Source organism: Oreochromis aureus, linkage group 22 (assembly GCF_013358895.1).
Source record: "Oreochromis aureus strain Israel breed Guangdong linkage group 22, ZZ_aureus, whole genome shotgun sequence".
In the NCBI taxonomy this organism is placed as follows: Eukaryota; Metazoa; Chordata; class Actinopteri; order Cichliformes; family Cichlidae; genus Oreochromis; species Oreochromis aureus.
Window position 1 is genome coordinate 7,223,785 of NC_052962.1, and position 25,520 is coordinate 7,249,304.

Here is a 25,520-nt window from a genome sequence, read left to right on the forward strand (position 1 = left end):
AATGATTAACTTGGCTCTCTATTTGTACAGTTTTAATTGAAACCTTACAGAACCAATATTTGCTGTCACAGAGACTTAAGACATTTCTGTGTAGATTTTTTTTTTAAATATCTGGTGATTTAGGCTAAATTCTTTTCATTAATTATGTCAGTAAATTTAGCAGATTGTCCACTAAGTAGGTGATGAGATGTTTTTGTACATTTTGGTTTACTGCATAAATTTAAAAGTCCTTAAAAAGGAAAGTAAAATCATTTGAATAAGAAATATGACAAGAAACACATTTGTGAGGTGATATGGAGCAGTCGAGTTTAAAAAGCAGCATTGTGCAGTTAGAATTTGTTCCATAAATTTGCACCATCTAGTGAGAAGAAGACATGAACTAGGATAAGAAACTACAGCATGGTTTGAGAGGAGAGCCTGTAGTATCGATGGGGTGACACTATTCTGCCATACTGCAAGAGTAATAGAGCATTGGGTCAACTATGTCATTACTAGAAGGTCTAATCCAGGTCAAAACAACCCTTCCTTAGCAGAAGATATTTAACAAATGTCATGTATCCAGGTACAGTGACTTTAAGGAGTTGAAAGCCATTAAGGCACGACCCTGTTCTGACTGTCATCGGGAAGATGGCGTGGTATGATGTGTATGCGTGTGTGTGTTGATTACCAATGTCATTTCTGAGCCTGCAGACAGTTAGCTTAGCATAACAATTGTAATTGAACAAAAAGCTAAAGATCTGAAAGACTTACAGTGTGACCCTGTATCTGGTTTGTTAAACCAGATATATCTTGTAAAGTAGAGAAGTTAAAGTGCATTAACGCATTGCCAAATAACGTTCACCTGCTCTGCTAGACATCAAAGTAATATTGTCATTGTCACCTTTAGTGTCACTTACCTTGCATACTTAAACAGGACTTAAAATAATAGGTTATAATAGGCTATGTATTAGGGTGGATGAAAACCCCAACCAAAATTCTGCCTCTTCTGTCACACCCAACCCTTTGCGCGCCTTCCTCGACTACATCCATGAACCTCCTCTGAAGAGTCTCTCCAAACTGTGTTTCAGTATCTTTTTCACTTGAATCCCAAAAGACTCTGAAGAAAGAAGAGGGGGAAAAAACTCTTTACAGGGATAGACCCAAAAGAGAGCAGCCCATCAGTTTCCCACTGTCTGATTTATTTTCATGCTTGAAAGCCAAAGATGGGGGGGAAATCCAAGCTGTGTCGACAGGCACAGTGGGCAGCACCTTCTGACAGCGTTGTCCAATTGAAAACGGCAAACATCCAGTTTGCCATAGCTACTTACTCATAGCTAGGAATAAGCCCCTTCTTGAACTCTCTCAGCCAGGCAGTTCATCTTAACAGAGAAACGCATGCAGGGAAATCCCGTAGAGTCGAGCCTTTTTCTTGTGCGTCCGCTGCCTGTGGTCTTGTGCCCATTGTGTGGTGTGATTATCTCATACTGGCCTGCCTGGTGTTTGACCGTGGACTCGATAAGTGCCCTGCAGAGAAGAAAACGGCTTCCCCGCCTTTGTCAGACAGATACAATACAGCCACTTCATGTTGTTTTAAATGTGAGGCCATTCTTTACTATCTTGTATTTTCTTATAGTTCTTGAGTAGCTGAGCAACACCCCCCCCCCCAATCCCACTTCAGTCCCCTTGCGAAGAAGAAAAAACCCCACACATGGCTCCCTCCCCTTCTTCTTTTCTTATTACAGTGTTTCCTCACAAGGTCAGCGCTTTCTCCTTCCATGTTCCTTGAGGGTAATGAAACGAAAACACTGGTATTGAAAGGCATTCCGCGAGCAGGTTCGGGCAGAATATGAAAAGGCTCATATTGAAGTTCAAGGAGATGAAGTCAAAACTCAATTTTTATTTTCATGCCAGTAATTTAAAGCAATACACGGCTGAATTCCGACACTTGGATGCTTTTTCTTATGTGCTTTGACTGATCAGTTTATAGTGAGGAACACACCACTCAAACTGAGGGGTGGGGGGGCAGTTTGTCTTTTCCGTTTAATCTGTGAGGAAGATGAAGAGATGCTCTGATTACTCTGTGGAGAATGAATGGTAAAAAAAAAGAAAAGGGGGAAAAAACTAAAGAGGTGACTTTGAATATTGAGTTATTTTTATATATTTCTGCAGATCCCGTCAGCACACATGCTGTATTCAGATAGTGACTGATATTCCACAGAGGGGCTCCGGATAGTAAAACTGTGCCTGGTTGAGTCTGCTCGCACTTTCAGCTCAAGCATCGGTAGTCTTCCCCTTTGAAAATAAACTACTGTTGATAACTGATATCCTATTTTTTTAGATGTCAGCATATGGACAACAGGGCCCAGGAGGCTATGGACAGCAAAGTCAGGGCTACTATGGTCAGCATGGCCCTGCACCTCACCCTGGACAGCAGCAACCTCCATACTCTGGCCAACCCCAGGGGACCTCTGGACCTTCATACCCCCAACAGGGCCATCCTTCACAGACTGCAGGCCAACACGGGCAGCCAGGACCCCCATACCAACAATCTCAAGGTCCCCACGGCCCTCCTCAGAGTCAGCCTCCGTATAGCCAGCCCCAGCAGTCTCAGCCAGGACAGCCACCCTATGTATCTCCCCAGCAACAGCAGAGTCAACAACAACAACAGCAGCAGCAGCAGGGACCTGGTCCGCAAAGTCAACAGGGCTCTCAGGGCCAGCCTGGGTACCCACAACCCTCTGGGCCAGGGCAGCCACCACAGCAGCAAACCCCACAGCAGCAGCAGCAAGGGCCCCCACAACAACAACAACAACCACAACAACAGCAGCAGCAGCAACAACAACAACAACAACCAGGAGGTCCACCACCTCAAGCCCAACAGCCTCCAGGTCATGGCCAGCAGGGCCAGCCATCACCATATTCTCAGACACCCCCGCTGCAACAGCAGCAACAACAGCAGCAGCAGCCACCACCACAACAACAACAACAACAGCAGCAGCAGCAGCAGTCACCTTATCAGAGGTTCCCACCTCCTCCACAGGTAATCCTCACACAAAACTCTATTAGAACACTTTAGCTGTAATTTGATGTGATGTGCTGTGTCAGGGGCAACTGTGTTTCCATTAGCAGGAGATTCCTGCGCTGACACATGCTCCTGACTTTACTGTACTTAATCAGTGCTGTAATGATGTCCGTGCCGATCTAACAGTGGCACTGCAAACTGAAAACTGCCTGCTTCCCAGGAAATGCCTTCACCTGATAACTGTCAGTAGTCGGTTGAAAAGAACATTGCACATTCAGCTTTCCATAGCAAAAACACATGGAAGACGTGAGATGCTGCTCTGCAAGGGTTAAAGAGTGAAACAGCCATGAGAGCTTTTGAATAAACCTTTGGTGTAGCCCATTCAGAGCTGCTTTGTTGGTAATTAAGCTTTAATTACTTAGTTAATTAAACAGGCTCCTGTCTGTTAAATGGATAGTATGAACAACAGGAAATGGACTGCACAAGACTGTTGACAGAACGGGGCAGTTTTTAGTAGTTTCTTATTAAAAAAATAAATTAAAAAATATGATAAATTGAAGTTGAAGCACAAGCTGTAGAATAAGCAGCGAGTTTTCCCGTGCCATGTGATCCCTGTGGCGACACAAATATGACGTACAGTAAATATTCAAATCACAGTCGGTCACGGCTCTCGACATTTATCCAGCCCAGTGGAGATCTGTTATTTGTATCAGTGTGACAGCGGTTATATTAGCTGTGCACTGCAAAAAGGGAACAAGCAGCAATAAATGCTCGACTCTGAGATTTTTTTATTTATTTTTTTTATATTGTGTCCGTTTTGTCTCCTGTCTTCATTCTTCTGATCAGGAACTCTCCCAGGATTCCTTCAGCTCACAGTCCAGCGCTCCTCCATCTAACCAGCCCAACAAGAGCAGTCAAGAAGACAGCATGCAGGCGCGGCCATCCAGTCTGCCGGTGAGGCTTCTGTCTTCGCTTTTAACTTCTGAATTTTGTAGCAGGTTTCATCGCCAGAACTCCACAGACCAGATTCACAGACGCCCTTGATGAGTATCCCACAGAAGTAGCATTTTAAACTAACATTTATAAACCATTTGTAATCGTAATCGCATAGTCAGCCCAACATGTAGGACAGCAGTGATATAATTAGTGATGTTAGTCAGACTTGATTGGATTCAGAATCTATAGCCATATGTGGTAGAGGAAAATCACCCTGCTCCAAATGTCATTATGGCTGCCTCTGTGAACATGTTATAATATTTTCCCTTTATTATTCGATAGAGTGGAGTGGAGATTGACAGGAAATGTGGGGATAGAACAGGGGAATGACATGCAGCAAAGTTCTGGCTGGGTGTTGATCCGGGAACTAGGCTGCTTTAGCCGATTTGGTAAGCGCCTAAACCCCCTCGACCATGGGTTCACCCCTTAAATGAGATTTAAACAAATCCCATCCTGGTGTTTCTTACTCTGTACCCATTTCTCCTGCTTGAAGCTAAGACTAAAATTGAACTTATTTCTCAAAACAGTTGATGTTCACTAGGCTTTGCTCTGTGATTCAGTTTGAGTTACTTCATAGGTGAATTTGTATAGTGTGACAAATGCACTCAGAGTGAAGGAAACATACAAATGTGGAGTAAATGTTGGCTTTTGGATCCCAGCGTGCAATCGATTGACTACCAAACCATTGGATTCACAAGCACAGTCTATTCAGAGCAATGTGATGGAAATGTTATACATGATCACAACTCTGTGGGTATCATGTGCTTTAGTAGAAAAAGGCCCAATATTCTGTTCGGCAGATGTTAGTGGAGTAATAGCTTTGTTGCTAAATTCACAGTATCTTGAGCAATTTTTCCCACCTAGATGGAAGATTTGAAACCAAGTATGTTTCAAATCTTCCCAAACTTCCCCCAACATGTCGTGGCAGATCATTGTCCCTCTCCTGCAGCCTGGTTCTGCTAGAGGTTTCGTCCTCTTAAAGGGGAGATTTTCCTTCCCACTGTCGCCAAGTGCTTGCTCATAGGAGGTTATCTGATTGTTGAGGGTTTCTCTCTGTTATTCTAGGTTTTACTCTATAATATAGCGTTTTGAGGCGATTGTTGTTGTAATTTGGCACTGTATAAATAAAGTTGAATTCAGTAGTATCTGGATATCAGTGACAACAGCACAAGAAGAAGAAAGAATTTTTGAAGGAGAGGTAAAGAGCGCTATATTGTTAATTTAGACCCCAACCCTTCCCACAAGAAGCCGATAGCACGAGCGAGCAAAGTCCCGTTTTCCATTTGCTCTTAAAGAGCAAAGAAATCAGAAAGTGTGGAAAAATAGTTCTGCCTGGATAAGGATTGTTGAAAGTGAAGCAAATCTGGCATCTGATAGCCCTCTGGCTAAGATAAAGGTGAGAGAACCCCCAACCCCACACACACTCACTCACCCTCCACCAGCCCTCCACCCCATGCTCCGTGTTAAAGAGGTGTCTCGCTGTAACACGTTGCAGTTTCCATGGCAGTGTTTATAGGTCAGACTGCAGATCTAACCTCATTCTGGGCCTCAGGGAAGGAGAGTGAGAAATGAGATCATTAATAAGAAAGAATGAAAGTGAGGGAGCCGAGTTTGGAGGGTGATGTGTGGGATTGAGGGAGTGCAAGCAAATAACTTCAAATAGTGTGAGTGATTGGTTGGAGTGGAGGATGCTGAAAGAGGGAGGGATGAGAGGCACCGCTGTCTATGCCAGTAGGGGATGCCCTTAGGATGTGTTTCCCTCCTCTTTTATTTATTTCCCTTATTTATTTATACACCTCTCTGTGGATTCGGCCATTGGTCGGGAAGGCCAGGCCAGGGCTATTTTTATTTATTTATTTATTTATTTTAACTTTCTATCTTCTCAGGGATTCCCCCATCAGTGCTGTCTGATTGGCCGACAGAGCCATTAATCTGGTTATGGCAGGGGTAAACAGATCTCCTCCTCCCGTTCTTTTTCCTCCTCATCCCTGCGGCACACACACCAAAGTGTGTGCAGATGAGACCATGCTAACTCAGAGTATAACCCTGCCAGCCTGAGTCAGAGCAGCTGAGGTGACACCTGCAGGTGTTAGAAGTAGATGTGCACCGATGATACCTGTTGTACAAGGTGCTGAAGTTATTCTGTAACCTCTGCCAAACTATAAAAGCGGCAGAAAATATCACCAACAAGTCAGAAATGCTGAGAAAAGGATTTGTGACAATGAAAGTCTACATAAAGAGTGGCGTAAAAACTCCAATGCTTTGTGGGATAGAACTGAAATATGTCTAAAGACTGCTATGAGTAAGAAAAAAATAGTACTTAGCCCGGTGCTTTCTCCGAACTCAGAATAGTTGGATGTGTTGTTAAAAAAGAGCCACACATTCATTACAGCCTGCATCACAATTCTGCTGTTGTTAACAGGACACCTGCTTATACAGACAGTGATCCTTACTACTAGCTAGTTGAGGTAGGCAGCTCGAGCTATGCTGCATCACACACATGACATGGTGCTCTCTACTTATACCATATAACAAACACAGCACAAATTGGCAGTCTGTTTAATTTTTGTCGCTGTTCCGCATCACTATCCATCCCTTCTAACACCTCAATGTCCACCGCCAGGCTCTAATAATCGTCACTCCACCAGTTTTTGTGCATCATTTCTGGGAAACTGTGAGGTCAGAGCCCAAACACCAAACACTAACTGCTCTGCTGTAATAAAATCATTTCAAACGTGAGGTCACTGCAGTAAAGAAAACGAGATGCATACTTGTATTAAAAAAAATGAAATGATAATAATATTTGTGACCAAGGACTACAAATATCAAAAAGAATTAATGTAGTTATAGTAACTCGCTAACTTGAGCCGTTTTCGTGCTTGAATGTGAAGTTGCCCTTTGTCCCGTGTTGCACGCACCAGGAGACAGTCAACCCCGATTTGTTGTCACTACTGGAAAGCCTCTGTTTGGTTTAGTTGGGAATTGGCCTGGATGGGTACCTATTGTATGGGCTCACCTTGATGTCATTAGAAAGCAAGCCAGTTTAGAAATAATATGTGTAATATCTGATCTGATTATTATTGAATTTTTCTATTTTAACATGCAGTTCCCCAAATAACTGAGAGAAAGATTGACAGCTGCAGTCATTTATGAAAACTGCCTTACTCATTGTCCTTCTGCTGTTGCTTTATGACTGTATGGGTGTAGCTTAAATAAAATAATCATTTAAAAAGAAAAGAAGATCATTTAAGGGGTCTTGGTCAGACTTGTTTGGGTTCATATGTGTTGGTTTGACCACATATGAAACCAAGGTTGTGTAAATCAAGTGTGTGTGTGTGTGTGTGTGTGTGTGTGTGTGTGTGTGTGTGTGTGTGTGTGTGTGTGTGTGTGTGTGTGTGTGTGTGTGTGTGTGTGTGTGTGTGTGTGTGTGTGTGTGTGTGTGTGTGTGTGTGTGTGTGTTGTCCACACACAAATTCTTCCTTGTATTCTAGCCCAATAAATGTGGAGGTTTAATGTGGTATGATTATTTTTATTTTCCACTTATTAGTGGATTGATGAGTGTAATAGATACTTATTTTGAGACAAGAACAGGAAAATTTGTAACTGGTATTAAATTGTGTTTGTGCTTCTTCTCTCATTTAGGAAGACTTTGCTAATCTAATCTTAAATAACTAATTAGTCTTACACCAAGCAAAGGAGCATATTTAAGTGCATCTGTCAGAAAGAAAGGTACAGTTTATTTTGAAGGGGAAAAAAAGATGTTTATTTTATAAGAACCTGCAGTAATTTGTATAGACTCATTTCTTTTAATCTGCCTGAGATCCTGTTTGAATCCCGATCCAACAGCGACTGAGGGGTAAATGCCATTTAGCTACTTTAGTAGCATTCGTGCAGAGCCAGCCAGACATCACCTCATCGAGAGCACAGATGGGTCTGTTTGAGGCAGGTGCTTAAAAACCCAGCGTCTGTTAGGCCGCTGCTGAGGTGGGAATAAAGGTGTACAGAAGGCTCAGTGCCTGCTGGAAGGCGCAGGTAGGAGAGCAACAGTCGGTTTGAGAACAGGGCTGCGGATAAGAAGTGGAAGAGAGAGAGATTAAAACATAGAGACACACACACATGTGCGGTCAGAGTGGAACTAGCTGAGCAGGTTCAACTGGTTCCTGGTTTGTTTTCACTCTGGCTCCAGGAGACACATGCACAGTTTAACTGTTGAGTATTTACCTCGCTGTTCATTTGATCAGTTCTGAGGAATCCTTTTTTATGTTTTTACCGTTTGGTTATCTAACTGAAGCTTGTCTTGGGGGGGGGAAAAATACAGCAGCAAAGTAGTAGTCTTTGTGGTCTTCGAATATTCATCTGGCCTTATAACACTTGTGGCATTTCAAGGAAAGGAAATGAATTAAGAGATAAGAAGTAGGAGAGAAAAAAGGGTTTTTGTTCTTTTTTTCGATCAAATACTTCACATTATTGACACAGTTTGTAATGAATAACCGTAGTTCATGATTAAAGGGGGGACTGCCATTTTTTTTAAACACATGAATGATTTAGGTCTTCTTGAGGAGTTATTTAATTTCCCCTCAGGCAGCTCCCCAACGAGTTAGACGTCTGTGCTAATGTCACACGTCTGGGAAACACCTTTAATGTTGACGTGTGGTGCTGGTCAGATTTTTGGGGTGTCCGTGTGTGTTGTAGTAGTAGCCCTGCAGATGTGAATACTTGGGAACGCATTCATCGAGGGCCCAGCAGAAGTAAAGCAGGCGTCTTTCATACTCCTTAGATGTGACACTTCCTCTCTGTGTCAAACCGTGGAATAACTAGCAGGTCACCATCAAGCCCCGTCACTCCCACCCACCTCTCTTCTAGTCTTTTTTTTTTTCTTTCTTTTTCTTTAAAATCCCCTCTTGTCCTTTCCCAAGTCTTTTGTACACCCTTTCTCCACTGTGGGGCTAATCCCACTCAGGACCGCCCACTGCTTGTGGTGCTCCTCTTTTCTGATGTGTCTGAATGTGCTCTAGACTTAAGAGGAAGGTCACATGTTGGTCATACACTTGCACTCGAGTTTGTTTTTTCTCTCCTGTCCTGGTCCTCTGGTTCCTCTTCTCACAATAAGAGTCTTTACCGTTAGGAGAATGTATTTCCCTAATTATGCAGATTCTTGAGCCTTATGTGTAAAGTCATTGATGCATTTCTGCTATTTGTGTTCTCAAGTTCCTGTTTTTTGTTGTTTTGGTTGGACAGCCATCCACTGAAGATCCTAGTTTTCCCCACCTTTAAACGTATCACTGCTTATCTTGAGTCCCGCCTTTGCGTGAATCCACTCTTATCCAGAGCTCAGGGACCACCCACATCAACAACAGTCCCCCCCCCTCTTAATGACCTTTAATGTTATGTGCCAAGCCTTCTGATCTGGAACCGAGGGATCTTCCAGCCTTGCTGATCAACTCCGAGTCCCCCCTCCCCTCCCTTCCCTTCCCTTCCCTTCCCCTCCCTTCCTTCTGCCTCCAATCCCCATTCCCTCCTCAGCCCAACCCAGCTCTGCTCTCATGCGGCAGCTAAGCTTGTTTTTGCGACATAGCTCTGGAGCAATCAGCCTGACAAGGCCGGCCCACTTTTTTTTTTCTCTCTGTCTCTCTCTCTCTCTTTTTTCTCCTACCCAGCCCAACCCCCTCAGCGCCTTTTTCATTATTACACTCTGTTTTTGTGCAGCATTTCTTTATTTCTGTTTGAAATATATTTCTATATGAATATATTTCTTCCCCTCTCTCTCTCTCTCTCTCTCTCTCTCTCTCTCTCTCTCTCTCTCTCTCTCTCTCTCTCTGGCTCGTTCCTCTTTCTGTCTAAATTCTCGTTTTCTCTTTCCCTCGCCTGCGCCCTCCTCCCCCTCTCTTCCCTTCCTCGTTCGCTCTCTTCTCTCAGTAAATCAGCTTTCATAACGCTGTGCAGCGCAGCCTTGTTTTGCGAGGTTCTGACAGTATTCAGAGTCCTGGGCCAGTTTCCTGTTGCTATTCTGGGGGCCTTGCTTCCTGTGTGGACATGTCTTATTCAGATTCCAGGGTGCCTCCCCCCCCATTCTCCCAGCTCGTCTGTTTCTTTCTCCTTCTTTTCTTTAGATGATTTTTAATGAATGTATTTGAGGAAATTCAGTCTGTTGACAAAGTGTCTTGTTTTGCATTTACTTCACTGAATTGTTTCTTCACCTGAAAAAAAAACCACCCCAAAAAGTAAAAAAAAAAAAAAAAAAAAAAAAAACACACACACACACACACACACACACACACACACACACACACACACACACACACACACAGTGTGCATCAAGCACTCTCCCTCTCCTTTCTGCGCTCTCTGCACACTCACTCACTCTCACACTCGCGCGCACACTCTCCCATGCCCCTCCCCTCTGCCTCCATTTTTGCTGGGCTGAGCTAGTTTTGCAGCACAAAGACTGTGGCTGACTGCAGCACTGTATGTCCCTGGCTTTCTCTGGCGCTCGCTGGAACAAGCTGCTGAGCACGGACGGATGAAAAGAGGCTCACAATGAAATTAACTCTCACTCTGCGAAATATCCTTTTTCATATTACATATCATTTTTTTCTCCTATCCCCAGTTAATTCACTGCTGGTGTCCGTTGCTTTAGTAGCGCCCTCTAGACACGCTGTGTGACAGTAAGAGGGAGGGGCGTTGCTGGTCTGGAAAGCCGGCAGACTGGCTGTAGAGGTCTGGAGCCTCCCCACCCTTCTAGCTCCCCCACCTCACCCCGAGGCCCCTCCAGCCCCCTCGGCCCTGCGCATCCCATCACCCCTCACCTCGGGCTGGGCAGCTGCCTGCCTCACTCGGGCATCTGTGCGCTGCCCTGGGACTCCCTGCTACTATTGTGATCTCCACAAAAGGCCCCCCACGCACACACCATCTCCCCATTATTCACAGCAATCAGACCCCTCCAACCACCCCCTCCCTCCCTCCCCCCTCCTCTCCACCGCCTCCCTTCATCTACTCTGTGGTAGCTCCACACAGGCTGCTGCAGTGTTTGTGTGCATTGCACACCTCCTTTTTTTGTGTTACCCCCACAGTGAAGCTCAATTAGGCAAATGTGGAGCGTTTAAAAAAAGACCTCCCTACTTATTGATTAAGATTCATAGTTGGCCTAGATTTTTATTTTTATTTTTTTTTTTGACTGCAAGCCTGTATCACACAGCAAAGTAAAAGCCGAACAGCACCGATCAGTGTTAGAAGGATTAGACTTTTTTTATGCCCTTGCAGCCTCCGTGTTGTTTTGTTTTTGCTGGTTCACTATTTCATCTTCTACTTTCTGGTCCATGTTATTATCCTACCCACGTGGCTGCTGCTGCTGCTGATAAAGTAGCAGTGTAATGTTGATCTCTCGGGAGTTTGAGCTTGCTCATCTGTGGAGGTAGTAGACATTGTGTCTGAGAGATCTGTCCCCAGCAGGGTGCTGTGAGCGTTGTGACACCCTGCTGTTGTTGTCACTATCCACCTTTTTTATTTACCTTGGGGAGATGAAATTGCACAAATGCCATTTGTTAATTTCAAACACTAACTGGGGTTCGAGTCATCTGCTTGGTGGCTCATATATATATATATATATATATATATATATATATATATATATATATATATATATATATATATATATATATATATATATATATATATATATATATATATATATATATATATATATATATATATATATATATATATATATATATATATATATATATATATATATATATATATATATATATATATATATATATATATATATATATATATATATATATATATATATATATATATATATATATATATATATATATATATATATATATATATATATATATATATATATATATATATATATATATATATATATATATATATATATATATATATATATATATGTATATATATATATATATATATATATATATATGTATATATATATATATATATATATATATATATATATATATATATATATATATATATGTATATATATATATATATATGTGTGTATATATATATATATATGTGTGTGTGTATATATATATATATATATGTGTATATGTATATATATATATATATATATATGTATATATATATATATATATATATATATGTATATGTATATATATATATATATATATATATATATATATATATATATATATATATATATATATATATATATATATATATATATATATATATATATATATATATATATATATATATATATATATATATATATATATATATATATATATATATATATATATATATATATATATATATATATATATATATATATATATATATATATATATATATATATATATGTATATATATATATATATATATATATATATATATATATATATATATATATATATATATATGTGTGGTAAGGGTTGCATGGCGCACCTATAGGGTGCTTTAACTGTGCCTGGAGTTTCTCGTCTATCTGTGCTGTGTGTGTGAAACCCTGTAATGGCTGCTGCTGCTGCTGTTTGAGGCAGGGGCCTGCCTTGCTTCTCCTCCTTTCTCCAGTTCTTCCCTCATAGTGGGATGGGAGTGCCCCCTTATGGTTGAGCTCAGCCCTGCAAATCTTGAGCTGGGGCTGGAGCAGCCTCTCCCCAGGTCTTTGGTTGACTTCCCATCAGCCCTTGGTACGTGGACACAGTCCCCAGATACAGGTGGAGGCTCTGGGGTGGCGGCTGACATGTCGGCAACGCCCACACGTCTGTCTTCTTTTCAGCAACCCGCTGGCATTTCATGGTAATTTAGCATGGAGTTACTACTGGTGGTTTGACAGAACAAATATCTTAAATTGTACTTTGTCTAAGAACTGTGTGTCATTTGTGAATGATGAAGACAAGTGCTCTGATCATAGGCGAGAGATAATGTGCTTTTGGGCTCAGTAAGTCAAGTCAGCACATTCAGATTCTGAGCTGAGAGAAAGAGAAGAGAAACTGCGCTGAGGAAAAAAAATTCACTTGATCTTAAGCTTGAAAGGGAAGCGATGACTTTTCCCATGACCCCATTCTGATATCAAAAGCCTACTTTGTCCTGAACAAGTGGTAAATGCGCAGCGCTGGAGTGCTCTGCTGACGAGGTCGTTGGCATATAAACATAAACATCTCCAGAATGAGATGGCAAAAAAAAAAGACAAAGTTTGAGCGTGCCCTTCCCGCTTTGTGCTTGCGTGTTGTCTCCCAGGCCTCCCTAACAAATGTAATTAAAGGAGCTGGAGGGATGTTTGGGGGGTGTGGGGGGGTGAACAGGGCTTTGGTGCGTCTGCGTTTCCTGTAACAATGACGGGCTTCTTCTTTTGTAGTAGCTGACTGCACCGTGACCCTGCCAGGCACGCAGGGAGGCCGTCGACAGAGACAGACAGACCTAGGAATGGCAGCAACAGGGGGGAGGGACTGTGTCGGCTCTAACGTGTCAACCACGTGGATCACAGTAACCATGGCAGCCCTTGACATGCAGCCAGCTTTCCCCCCCTCCTTCCTCTTCCATCCCTTTCTTCTTACTCTCTTCACTTTGCCACAGCGGATGTGTCGACTCTGTTGTGAGTGAGCTGGGTTTGTTTTGTTTTGTTCTTGCTGTATATATTGTGTTCAGCATCTGGAGGCCTGAGAACGAGGAAGCTTGCCAGCCCAGGCAGCGGGTGAGACTGTGAGGTCTGAGGATGACAGAATGAAGCGGGTCAGGGAAAGTGTGTGACTCAAAGATGAACTTTGGCACCCCCCTCCCTTCTCTTCTTCCTCCTCCTCCTCACCGCCACCACCACCAGATCTAGTTACACCACTGACCAGGGTTACATGTTCCAGATACGTGTCATTAACTCCGAGCCACTACGCTGCTTCTTCCACTTTCTGCTTCTCATAACCTACCAAAGGAAAAAAAAGAGGGAGAAAAAAGGCTGGCTTGGCAGACTAATGGCTCTGGTCGAGCTTGATTGATTCAGTGAAGTAATCTGCAAATGGAATACATTAGGACGGCAGAGAGCAGAGCAGATGACTCAGAGACAGCACGGGCGAGAGAGAAGTGGAGAATGTAAGAACTGTGGGAGCAGCGAAGATTTTCAACATTTGTGAACAAGAAGTGCGTTAGAAGAAGGAGGAGAAGGAGAATAAAATTCTGGAAAGTTTGTATCGTTTTTAAAATGAATTTAAAACGAATTCATCGTTCGAAACGCCGCTTTTCAGCCTTTGAAAGCTCCCGAAGACTATTCTGCACTTCTCAGCTCTGAAGTTCCATGTTAGGCAGTGCTGGGAAAAAGCACAAAATGGCTGCCACAGAGAGAGGCTTTCTACAGAAAGAGCCGCAGCTTCACTGCTGCTCTCTGCAACACAGCTCACCGGTCCTCCCCTTTCCCCCCTGCACATAGAGAAATGGCTCGTTTCTGTATTTTCATATTGTCACTTGTCATATTTGCCATTGATAATGCTGCTGTGACCTTCCTTCAAGCCCCCCCCCCCCTCCACACACACAGTCACACACCCCACCTGTGCTCACACGCTAATCCAACTTAACCACGCCACCTCTCAACTCCTCCTCATGCCTGATCTATGTCCTCTCTCCTCCTCCTCATCATTTGCCTTAAATAATGAGCGCGTTGAATAGCAGAGCCTCAGCAGCATCAGTATCACCAGCAGCCACCACCCCTCCCCCTCCGTCCTCTCCTCGCTGTCCGGCTTGTGCAGTCAGCAGAACAGGCTGGTGCTGTGCAGTATTGAGCTGGGAAAAATCAATGACTGCAGAGTGGGAGTAGGTAGGAGCTTGTGTGTGTGTGTGTGTGTGTACACAATTCTTCTGCCTGTCCAAGCTGAGGAATCAGAGCTGTCAGATATTTACAGAATGTTAAAGAGCTCAGTCTGTACGCTGCATACGTGCCACTGTAGCAGTGCACACAGGCTGCACAAACGGAGCTTTTGCCAGCATTATCGTGCCATTAAGGGATATTTTAATGTTTATGGTTTTCATGCCGTGCCATGCAGCGTTGTCACAAAAACACATTTGTTTGGTTTTTTTTGTTTACTTTGCTGTTTTTCTCAGATGTTATGTCACTTTAAAGTCCTGCTGATTTATTCTGGTCCCAGTCTGGACCTGTTAGCACCAACCAGCTTCTTTTTGTTTCTTACAGATATTCTGTAATCTGGAGGAAAATAAAAATGGACGACTGCTCTCACAACTTTATTCCAGCTAACTCAATCCCAGATTTTTGCTGGACACCTGATGCACACTTCAGTGTACCAATTAGCCATGCACGCCACACGGTGGACTTTAAAGTGTGGCAGGAATGACGACCGCTAACAGTCCGTCTCTGAGTTAGGAGTTCAATTTTAGCACCAGAACAATGCAAACGTGGTTATTTAAAATGATTCTCTTGAGCTTTAATTAATGCTGTTTGGAAATGGTCGTTGGAACCCAGACACGCCTCCAAAGATCGTTGAAATCCTGGTATTGCGTGATAATATGGTGGTCGTACCTTTAATGGGTTTAACCCGCCATCCTAACCCATCTAATCTTGATTGGTTTAAAGTGATAGTTGCTTTAATGGCATGATTCTTGTCTCTGTATTTAGCTGGTGGTCATCAACCTCTAGGCTCCAAGACAACAACATAATTGTGTGCTTTGTGCGTAACTAGTTTGGAGTTATATCGCTGCCAACCTCTGATTAAAGGTAAATCTGGGTTTAATAAAGAAAAAAGGCAGAAATGGAGATTTATTGTGTGAAAATAAATGCATATGTTTCACACAAACTATAATAATCAGACAGTTTACCTCAATCTCCAAATCTTAATATGGTTTAAAAGCCACTGTGAGGCAGTATTACCAAGAATGAAGACTGATATACTCGATTGATCTTGTTCTGCTTTTACACCCCCACGGATCTCTAGAAGTACCCCACAACCACAATCATGTGTTAAATCCCTTCTTCTGTCTCATGACGGCCGTGTGTACGTCTTGAGTGTGCATCCTCCTGCTGAGGTGTTTTCTCCTCAGCTGAACCCACTAACAGAAGCCTTTCCTCTTTGGTCTGTGTTGAAGAGGCCGTGGTTTAGAACTTGTTGTTTTGTGGCTGAGACTTGACTCTGAGCTGCAGCTTCTGAGTCTCTGTGAGTACCAACTACAGAGGTGGTCATCGTGGCATCTGGCCAGTCGGAGCCCTTCAGATGGAGCCCTCTGTCAGATGACCAATCTTGTGATCTCTTGTTTGGGAACAGGAGAAGGAGGGGGTGGGTGTAGGTCAGCTGACGATGCTGGCTGCTGGAAAAAGGGTTCCTGCTATGGTTGTTTGAGCAAAGAATGTCACGCTGTTCGGGTCCCTGTTCTTGATTCCAAAGCACGGAGACCTAATGATGTGCCTCTAACCCACTTTTGCATTTGCGAACATTAGTCAGCCAGGGAAACACTTTGGAGTGCGATACTCCCTTCCTGCTGCGTTTCACGTGGTTTTGTTGGTGCCATATTTCTAGTGTGGGTCAGAGAGGCCTGGGTTTGTGGAGTCACCGGAGCAGGAGAGGAAGAGCTGGAGGGAGGGAGGGAGGGAGGGAGGGCCGAAGGAACGGGGTGAGGGGGGATTGGAGGGGGAGGGAAGGGTGGATTCTGAATCAGCGTCGTCCTCCTGTCACTCCCTCTGGGGTTCCTCCATCAGGTCACATCCCAAAAATAGCAACGGGCGCCGTTTCAAGTGCAAAACCGCCGGCTTCGGGGCTGCAGCCAGCCTGCGAGTGTGAGATTTCTATGGGAATAGTTGGCCACAATCCAATGAGTGCTGCTTTTTTTTCTCTCTCTCCCACCCCCTCCTCCTCCTCCTCACTCCCTCCCATTTTTTTCCCTTCCTCCGATGTGACTGGCAGATGAGCTTGCATTTCTGAGTGAGCACATGGGCTCCACGTGAGTGGCCAGTGTGTAAACATTCACCTTCCCACAAACATAATCATTGCCGGCTGCCTTCCTACCTTCCTGCCCGCCCGCCCGTCTTTGTGTCGCAGCCAGCGAGGCTCAATAACAACACCACATGGCACCAGAGCCCGTGCCCAGCACCAATTATTTCAACTGCCTCCCGAGATGACTCGCTTCAAATGTTTTTTTTCCCCCCACTTTCTCTTTGCAAGTCAAACTCAGCTCTCCTTGCCAGCACGGATCATTATCGGCATTATGGGAGTGATGTGTGGAGTATTTTTAAAAAGGTGGGAAAAGAAGTCATTGTACCCAAATGTATTATTGAACTGTAATAGGGCTGGCAGGCTTCTATGAGAGAATAACATACACACCCCGGTGAGGGCAAAGATTGCTGTAATGCATCAGTGCCCATTTGGATTTCCACTCACTTGATTTGACTTCTCTTGACTTTGACATGACACCGAAAATAAAACAGCCTCACCCTCCTCGTGCAGGTCAGGAGGAGAAAAGCCTGAATATATTCATCATTTCTTATTCATTTCTCCCAAATGTGATTCCCAGAATGCAGCTGCTTTCTTTCTCCAGGTTTTATACGTTTTTAGAGCCAGGCTGGACTCATTTACATCCCAGCGTACACACACACAGAGCCTTACCTTTGATATCAAGTATCAGTTCTTCCACTTAATTTTTCTCTTCCCATCATAAGCTGAGCCTCCACAAAGAGTGGCGGAGATTTTTTGTTTTGTTTTATGTGATGAAACCTGAAGAGTTTGCTTGTTCTGTATTTGCAGCCCATATGCTCATCAGCTACTTTTAAAGGTAACTTGTTGGATAATGCGTCTTTTTGCTGCAGCCCCGATCACATGGTCATGGTTGTATCACAAAGAAGAGACTAACTCCATAATTCTGGTGGATTTCTGCTTCATTTGTTACCATATCTGAACATTTCATCTTTGATTAGACTAGCATGCCTTACTACAGCAGTTGTAATGATATGATATGTATCCCGGTGTACCTACTGACTGCACTTCACTGCATATCGAGTTGATATTGCTAATTGCTTGGTAATTTCCCTTCATAGCGACACAGTTTTAGCTGACGGCTAGCCGTTACAGCTTGAGAACTGTAGCATTGGCCTTTTTCTCCTCGTCTGTGGGCCTCACCGCTGTTCTGGAGCTGCTTATCTGCTTGGTGGTTCTTCATGTTAAGGAGAGCTCATCAGCAGCTGAGTCATCATCACTTCACAGAATAATGCAAATGCTTCCACAAGCTGTAGGAACTGATACTTTATGGAAAAGCGACAGTGAAATGTAGTGACTTGTTGTCAGTAACAAGTTGGTTATTTGCAGAAGTGATGTGAATTGTAAAAATAAATTTGTTAAGCCACTCAGTACAGTGTAAACTAACGAATGTAGTGTCATCGTTGACTCATGTTCTGATGCTCTTCTCTTTCAAGGATTTATCCGGCTCCATCGACGACCTTCCCACTGGTACAGAAGGCGCTTTGAGCCCGGGTGTCAGCACCTCGGGCGTGTCCAGCAGCCAGGGCGAGCAGAGCAACCCGGCCCAGTCACCCTTCTCCCCGCACACTTCACCTCACCTGCCAGGCATACGTGGACCCTCGCCGTCACCTGTGGGTTCCCCAGCTAGCGTCACCCCTTCTCGCACCGGCCCTCTGTCCCCTGCTGCTGTGCCAGGTAAACGCACAATACCGTTAATACTGTTGTATCAGACCTACAGCAGCAAACAGCTAAAACATTATTCTGTTTCTACTCTGCTTTAAAACAGTTGTTTTAGATTTTTAGGTCTTCAAGTTCAGTCGTTTTGAAATGGTCTTTGAAATCTGAAATTCAGCTGCGAAAGACTACGTAGGGGGATTTTATGGCAAAGAAAAATGTGAAAATTAAAACCAAGTTTGTTCTAGAAGAATAATACATAGCATTATGTGGGTGTCAGTAGAGAACAGGATAAAGTACAAATGCAGAATATTACAGGAAAATAACCATAAATATGATGTTCTGAAACAACTGAGCAGTTATTTATTTTCACTTGCCAAAGATTGCTAAATGTAAAAATGGACCTGCTCGATACGGCTAACCAACAACAATAATTTAAATGTCTTTGTAGTCAGCTATTCATTGTATCAAGCAGAAATCCTGTCTGACATATTTAATAAAAAACAGACAGATTTAGAGCTTTAATTCAAAACTCGATGCGGATCACATTTGTAATTTATGAAGCGATTTGCAAGATATGGAACTTTAGGTTTCTCCTAACATGATGCTAGTAAACCATCCGCTGACGGCGAGACGGAGGTTACGATGCCACCCGCTGCTCATTGTGGAGAGACTTGCCACAGTTTATTAGCTTGAATGTGACTGGCTCACACTCATTTTATGGCCAGTATTTCAAAGTTTAAGAGCAAGAATTGATTGTAAATAAAGGAGACAAATTTCCACAGTTCCCACGGTAATTTCAGACCCATGTCATCGCTGTCCCGCAGGTAATCAGATGCCTCCTCGGCCGCCCAGCGTCCAGTCAGACAGCATCCTGCACTCATCCATGAGCCAGGACAGAGGTGAGTGTGTTGGAAGTGTTTGCAAACAGAAACCCTTTAAAGAGTATCTCCTCGTGTGCTCAGTGGCCAGCAGTGTGTGCGCCGCATTCTCAGCAGCTTTTAGGTGCGATTGTTTGCACTTGTATGCATTCCTCCCATCTGCAAGCACTCCCCCAGGCTTTGCTTCTAAATAAGAATGCTCTACTTGCCAGGTCAAATGAGAGCAGGCAGACACACTGTACTGTGTTGTGTTTGTGAGGAAGTGAAGAGCTTGAGCCATAATGTGTTGTGCAAATGTATGCTAAAGCAGATGTAGCGTGGAGTTTTGTTTTTGGTGTTGTTTGTTTATTTTGTTGTTTAACATAAGATACAATAGACATCTAATTATTACCACTTAATATTGGTTGCAGAATTAATCAAACTTTGCTGTGTGTGTGTGTGTGTAAAAACTAACAGTGTTGCTTAATGTTCCTTGTCTTTTCTCCAGTGTACATGCGCAATCCTCAGATGCCTCCTTACGGGTCCCCTGGACAGCCTGGCTCGGCCTTATCTCCACGCCAGTCTTCAGGAGTCCAGATGCATGGTGGGATGGGCCCATATCCTCAGAACAATACCATGGCAAACTACGGCCCTCAGGGGAGCCAGTACGGCCCGCCAGGTGAGACATGAGGCTGTGAGTGTTGGGTGTTGTCGCTTTCAGGGCCTTCTGTACAGCAGGAAAAATAAGAGTGCAGCGTCTCTGCTCTGTCATATCAAGCAGACTTTTTTCCTTTTTTTTAATACTAAAAATATTATGAATGAGTTTACAGTGGTTGTCCTGTGACCATCACAGTTTCATAGATAGCCCAGATTTTTTTTCTAAGAGGCTTTGAAGTTTCCTCTCACTTCTTACATTTATGAAATTATATCAGTGCACTTTGAAGTCTCAGATGGTTTCTGTGGGCTTTGAAGAAGTTCTGCTATGAGTCATAGCAGAGAACAGCGGGAGCCAGATAAAGCCCGCTTCATCAGGCTGCTTGTTCTGACAAGCTGAGGTAAATTTAGAGCCGGACTGGTAAAACTCTTTATCCCGTCAGTGAGAAGTGACTAGATGAGATCTGTTTTAGGCTGAAACACAACAGGAGGGCATGAAACTAAATGTTGATCTGTAACACTTTCAGGTTATCCCAGGCAGCCCGGCTACACAGGGATGCCCAACGCCAATTACCCCAGTGGCCCCAGCATGGGTGGCTCCATGAACCCCATTCCCGGTCAGGGCAGCGGGGCTCCGTATGGTAGCATGCCACCGGGCAGGATAGGTCCTGGGCAGATGGGCACTCGGCCTTACGGTCCTGCCATGGCCTCCAATATGGCCGGCATGCCTCCTCAGGTGGGGTCCGGCATGTGTCCCCCTCCAGGCATGACGAGGAAGGATGGTGGTCCTTCCATGCACCACGGACCAACAAACTCTATACACAACAGGTGGGTGTTCCTGGCTGCATCAGTCACATCTGTGTGAGCTTCGGACTGTTCAGGGTTATGGAAGTTATAGCATTAAGGAGATTTTCTCATCATTTAGCTCTCTGTGTGTGTGTGTGTGTGTGTGTGTGTGTGTGTGTGTGTGTGTGTGTGTGTGTGTGTGTCTCTTGGTTTTCCTCACACACAAGCCAGTCTGTTACATGTTTTAGTGCTTGAGTGGTGGCAGTAGCCAAAACACTTATCTATCACAGAAGAGGAGATGGTCTCTGCAATCACTGAATCACATCCTTCCTAAGCAGGGATGCCTGTTGAGCCTACAGAGCAGCTCTTGTGGGCTTGGCAAATGCTACCCTGTGACTTGATGTTTCCTACAAATTAAACTGAACTTTGTGAAGGAAAAGACATCATTCACTCATGCAAAGTCTGTATTTGCAGTGGATTCTTTCAGGGATTACTTGTGACTAATTATTAGTCGATTAAATAATAGATTAGTCAACTACTCTAGAAAAAAGTTACAATTAAGCACAATAATCAGACGAATACTTTCTGGACTCACAGTTTTGATGCTTTTGTTTTTGTTTTGTTTTTTAAAAGGAAACGCGACCATATTTGGACAAGGCCCTAAGGTTGCGTCTATGAAATGGTTTTAGAGACTGCTGATCTTCTTATTTTTGTACTCTTTGCTCAAAGAAAGGTAGAAAAATAAGAATGCTAGAATTGCATTCACCAAAAACTGCTGCACAGACATATTGGATGGGCTGGGTAGTACGATTAAGTTGACAGCAAACCATATTATTTGTCAGAAAATTCCATTAAAATTTATCCAAAAGGCAGCAACAGCACAAACACCGTCAGGAGGTCCAGTTCAGAGACTCGAATTAGCAGAGCTGAGACATAGCTCACCTCCAGCCGCCTGTGTCAGCGCATCTGTCAGTCATAGCGGCCATAAAAGTCTCTGAATGTTTAAGTTAAAAACAACAGTCAGTCACTGTGGACTTGTTCTACAGGAAAATATTTATAGAAGCTAAAGTATTTTTTGTATCAGGCTGTGAACGTGCTTTTTAAAACATCTGAGTCTGTGGGGACTGACTTGCTTTTGGAGCCAGGTTCAAGTGACCATTCTAGAAACGGCACTAATTTCACTCTGACACAGCCTTGAGATAGTACCATTCATTTTCTGGAATAAAATACTGCAGAACTGAACTGACTCACAGGGATTTCATCTACCTTACCTCCCCACCTTGCTTGTTTACAGCTGTCACAAAGAGAGGGACTGTTTGCCCTGCTAGTGGCAGGCTGATGCTTGCCATCTTAAAATAGAAATAATTAGTTTAAGTGACCAGTAGTTCTAGTGTCTGCTACAGGGGTGGCACCTTTTAATCATCAGGTTGACTAGTGCACATCCATAGTTTCTTTGTGGTTATTGTTTTTTAGCATTTCTTCTAATCAAGCATTCTTTTCCGTAGGCCACCCAGCTATCCTAACATGTCCCAGGGCATGATGGGAGCAGGCTCTCCGTATGGCCCAGGCATGAACAGCATGCACAGTATGATGAACCAAGGTGGGCCAGGGCCGTATCCAATGGGAGCAAACATAGCCAACAATACCCCTGGTGAGTACAAGTTAAACTGTAGCCCTGATCAGGTGATTGGAGTACAGCTGCAGGCCTGAGGGTTGTGTCTATAAAACAGTTTTATTGACTGGTAATCTTTTTATTTTTATACCCTTCTGTCATTGCCCCCTTTCTCCCAGGAATGGCTCCAAGTTCAGAGTTTGGCATGGACAAAATGAACCCTGCTCAGAAGATGAACAACAAAGTGGATGGGACTCCCAAGCCAGAATCCAAGAAGGTACACATTCAAAGTCCAGCTTTTTTTCCCCCGCCCTGCTTTTTTCTCGTTCTTACGATTTTCTTCCGTCACCCGTCCAACAGAAGTCGAGCTCTTCCACCATCACCAATGAGAAAATAACCCGTCTGTACGAGCTTGGCCCAGAGCCAGAGAGGAAAATTTGGGTGGACCGATACTTGGCCTTTGCTGAGGAGAAAGCCATGGGCATGAACAATCTGCCCGCTGTGGGCCGCAAGCCCCTCGATCTCTTCAGGCTCTACATATCCGTCAAAGAGATCGGCGGCCTCACCCAGGTACACCTGGACTTCCACCTGAATTTGATGTGAATCCTTCAGATCAGAAAGACGAGCGTTGGTGATTTAAAAAAAAAAATAAAATACGTATACAGCTTACTGAACCACCTCCTTCCTCTCTCGCCCACCAGGTGAACAAGAACAAGAAGTGGAGGGAGCTGGCTACCAACCTGAACGTGGGCACGTCGAGCAGCGCAGCCAGCTCGCTCAAGAAACAGTACATCCAGTGTTTGTATGCCTTTGAGTGCAAAATGGAGCGCGGCGAGGACCCTCCCCCAGACTTCTTCAACACCGACACCAAAAAGAACCAGCCCAAAATCCAGCCTCCCAGCCCAGGTGAGCGCTGCTGCTCCGCTTCACTGTCACGCAGTTTACTAGCTCCTTAGATTTAAAATGCAGTGAATGAAGCTTATTTCAGATTTCCCATTCTCCCTTGGGCACAGTTTGGATTAAGTGCAATTCATCACATCATCGCTGCTCTATTTGCCTCACATGAGCTGTCTATAAACTAGTCTATTTTATTGTATCCCATTAATTGTAGTTTTTAAAGCCATTCATAGAGCATTGTTTGTCATCTCATGTAGGAGCTGCCACCCTCCATAAATCGCTGCTCCCCTATATCGGAGGAGTTGTAAATGACGACGGCGTAGCTGTAAGTCCTTTGGACGGTTTCACAAACACATGCCTTGGGGGAATAGTCCTTGGCATTTGCACAGGACATGACGAAAGACTTGTCCTTTCCGACTTCCCCTCTTTGATTTTTGTGGCAACGGTGATGACAGCAGAATGCTAAATGTTTCAATGAACTGGGTAAAAGTCAGCAGATGAACTGGCGCTCATTCATACCAGTTGTTAAGGGTGAGGAGGTTGCAGCCAGGAAGGGTCATTGCTTGTTGCATGAGAAGCTGTTTATTTTGGAGGGGACTCCTTGTTTATAGCTGCCAGGAGCAACCACACCGGGAGCAACCACGTGCTGCTTCAGTCTGGCAGAGACCCAGGCTGTCAGACACGGGGCACTGAGTCAGCGCCGGGGTGTTGTTACAGGAGACATCAGGGTGCTTGTCAGCTGGCATCAGCCCTCTAGTTAGTACGAAAGAAGGGCAGGGGAGGGTTTTGGGGGTGGGGGTGGTGGAGGAAGTAATGGCAAGAGAGGGGCAGGAGGTGATTTGGCGATAGCGATGCTCCGTCAGTGGCGTGTCCTCGCTGCCTGGTGCCTGGCCCTGGGCTACAGCAGCACGGCAACACTCCCTGGAGATTAGTGCTGAGCCAGAAATGATGAATGGGGGAAGAGGTGTGTGTGTGTGTGTGTGTGTGTGTGTGTGTGTGTGTGTGTGTGTGTGTGTGTGTGTGTGTAAAAGTCACACGATTCTCTCTCTGACTCTATTTCTATCATGCCCTCCCTCCCTTCATCTTTAGTAGAGGGAAATCCCTGCCCAGAGGGAGGGGGGGTGAGGGAGGGTGAGCCAATGAATGTTGTGTGCATGCGTGAGAGCTCGAGAGGCAAGAGGGTGATGTGAGAAAATGTGAATAACTGTGACCTGCCAGTGACCCGGGTGTTGTGTGTGTTTGTGTGTGTGTGCCAGTTTAATGAATGGGAACCTGTGACTCATCAGACTGGCTTGCTAATAGTGAGAAGTCCTGAGCTGAAGTTAAGGATGATTGCTAGTATGTCACACACACACAACACAAACAAAATATCAGTCACTCACACACACACACACACACACACACACACACACACACACACACACACACAGATTCACACATAGCTGGCTGTCTCCTGTCTCTACAGCCCAGGCAGTAATCTGTCACAGTGAGGGTTTACATCACTGTTCCTGGAGCCCAGCGGTGGTTGAGGAGGGGGCAGGCATCTTGCGATGAGCTGGAAGATTCAAGATTTTTTGCTGGCTATGCACTCAAAAGCCAGTCAGTTCGACACAAACTGTGTTCCTCTGTGCAGCGCTCAGGAATTTCTTAATGGGATTTAGGATTGCCAAAAGCAGCATGTGCTCTAAAAGCCCCCAGCAGTGTTCTGCCTAACCCGCCTCACTATCAACTATCAGCTCTTGCCTTTATTCCTTGAGCGAGAAGGAGGAGGAGAGAGGGATGTTCTTTGAATTCTCTGGAATCTCTGAGTGTTACAAACCAGAACACTTGACTGTTTTTCTTTTGTTTGTTTTTCCTCCCACTTAGTCATTGTGTGTATCCTTGTGTTTTGCAGCTGGTTCTGGATCCCTGCAAGGACCCCAAACTCCTCAGTCCACCACTAGTTCAATGGCAGAGGGGGGAGACCTGAAGCCCCCCACACCAGCCTCCACCCCACACACGCAAATGCCCCCAATGCCTGGTGTAAGGTATGAATCAGAAACCAGTGTGGTGTTTCTGCGGCGTTCATAGTAAAATCTCCCCCTGTGGTGAAATTGGAT

The 25,520-nt window shown here is 44.2% G+C and overlaps 1 protein-coding gene across 2 annotated transcripts in view; it reads left to right on the forward strand.

Moving 5' to 3' along the window:
• Nucleotides 1–25,520, forward strand: part of arid1ab (AT rich interactive domain 1Ab (SWI-like)) — a 53,859-nt gene that overhangs the window by 22,214 nt on the left and 6,125 nt on the right. For both annotated transcript variants that reach the window (XM_031741717.2, XM_031741718.2), the window contains exons 3-13: nt 2,318–3,019; nt 3,848–3,955; nt 18,393–18,633; nt 19,440–19,514; nt 19,981–20,151; nt 20,654–20,954; nt 22,418–22,563; nt 22,704–22,801; nt 22,885–23,094; nt 23,226–23,430; nt 25,316–25,448. In XM_031741717.2, the coding sequence (XP_031597577.1) occupies nt 2,318–3,019; nt 3,848–3,955; nt 18,393–18,633; nt 19,440–19,514; nt 19,981–20,151; nt 20,654–20,954; nt 22,418–22,563; nt 22,704–22,801; nt 22,885–23,094; nt 23,226–23,430; nt 25,316–25,448 (2,390 nt within the window). The remainder of the gene's footprint in view (nt 1–2,317; nt 3,020–3,847; nt 3,956–18,392; nt 18,634–19,439; nt 19,515–19,980; nt 20,152–20,653; nt 20,955–22,417; nt 22,564–22,703; nt 22,802–22,884; nt 23,095–23,225; nt 23,431–25,315; nt 25,449–25,520) is intronic.